Raw genomic sequence first — 1,418 nt, 5'->3', positions numbered from 1 at the left:
CAAATATTATATTATGACCAAACTTCATATGTTGTGGAAAATACTGCAGATGGTTTGCTAACAATAGTTGCTATTAAAATCGATAGTTCATTAAAATAAATGTGAAAAATATAAATGGTTTGTGATGGTTCTCATAGCAAATGGGTCACTGGTAACATGAGGGCTGTCTTGTTTTACAGGTATCTGAAATGTTTCCAGTATCTTGAAGTGTACAATGTCAGAATGTATGCTAATATTGAAAAATGTGTATTTTTTCCAGATTGGCATTGGAATCATAGCTAATGCCTTCCTCCTTGTCTTCCATATCTACACCAGTGCCCAAGTTCATAGGTATAGTCCAAGACCCACTGATATGACCACCTGTAACCTGGCTTTTGTCCATATAGTGATGCTATTTACTTCACTGGATATTATTTCTGCAGAAATGTTCAAGTTGCTGGATTTTCCAAATGGCTTAAAATGTAAGCTTTTGTTCTACTTGAGTAGGGTGATGAGGGGTCTCTCCATCTCCACCACCTGTCTCCTGAGCATTGTGCAGGTCATCACCATCAGTCCCAGCTCCTTCTGCTTGTCAAGATTTAAATGTAAACTCAAAAAACATGTTGCCATTGCTTTTTTCTGCATTTGGTCCCTCAACCTGTCTTCCAATAGCAACATGATCATCCACATTGTAGCTCATTCCAACAGGACCAATCTACTCACTGTCAGTAAGTACTGCTCAGTTTCCTCAATGAACTCTGTCCTCACAACACTATGTTTCATTCTTGCATTGTCCCAGAATGTTTTCTTTGTAGGAATCATGCTGTTCTCCAGCATGTACATGGTGATTTTCTTATGTAGACATCAGAGGAAGTCTGAGTACCTTCACAGTATCAGCACTTTCCCAAGAATCTCTCCAGCAAAAAGGGCCACCCGTACTGTCCTGGTGCTGGTTAGTTTCTTTGTGATTATGTACTGTGTTGATATCATCATGTCATCCTTCTCAATTCTATCTTTGAAATATGAACCAATTGTCCTGGATATCCAAAAGATTGTGGTAAATGCTTATGCCACTGTCAGTCCTTTGGTGCTTATTAGTTCTGATAAAAGAATAATTAGTGCACTACAATACACAATTGATACGATTACAATCTTACATTGTATCATCAGTGAATCATTGCAAAAATGTTGGATTTTATCCTAATATAAATGGGCAGGATTTTACCTATATTTTTAACTTGTATCTGATTTCTTCTTTTGCTTTGAAGCCTTCAAATTATATGACTGTTTTATTTCAAAGTACTCCATGTATTGAAATTTCTAACCTTTGTACTTTTCTAATTTAGTGAAGAAAAATATTTTTTCATTGAGATCAGATGAGTCTTTTTTGATATGTAATCCTCAGGTTGTCTTATTTTAGAAGGCAATTTAAATCTTAA

The 1,418-nt window shown here is 35.9% G+C and overlaps 1 protein-coding gene across 1 annotated transcript; it reads left to right on the top strand.

The window, feature by feature from the left end:
• The first annotated feature begins 226 nt into the window (after positions 1-226).
• On the top strand, positions 227-1,183 carry LOC131481471 (putative vomeronasal receptor-like protein 4). Its single transcript, XM_058670460.1, has one exon. The coding sequence runs from the start codon at positions 227-229 to the stop codon at positions 1,181-1,183; it is 957 nt and encodes a 318-aa protein (XP_058526443.1).
• Positions 1,184-1,418: the final 235 nt, after the last annotated feature.

This window comes from Ochotona princeps, chromosome 11 (assembly GCF_030435755.1).
Source record: "Ochotona princeps isolate mOchPri1 chromosome 11, mOchPri1.hap1, whole genome shotgun sequence".
NCBI classification, from domain to species: Eukaryota; Metazoa; Chordata; class Mammalia; order Lagomorpha; family Ochotonidae; genus Ochotona; species Ochotona princeps.
Note: the sequence above shows the minus strand (reverse complement) of the source record. Positions and strands in the feature narration are given on the sequence as shown.

Excerpts from the sequence above, each read along its gene's own strand:
- LOC131481471 (XM_058670460.1), top strand. The coding sequence starts at position 227 with ATGCTAATATTGAAAAATGTGTATTTTTTCCAGATTGGCATTGGAATC.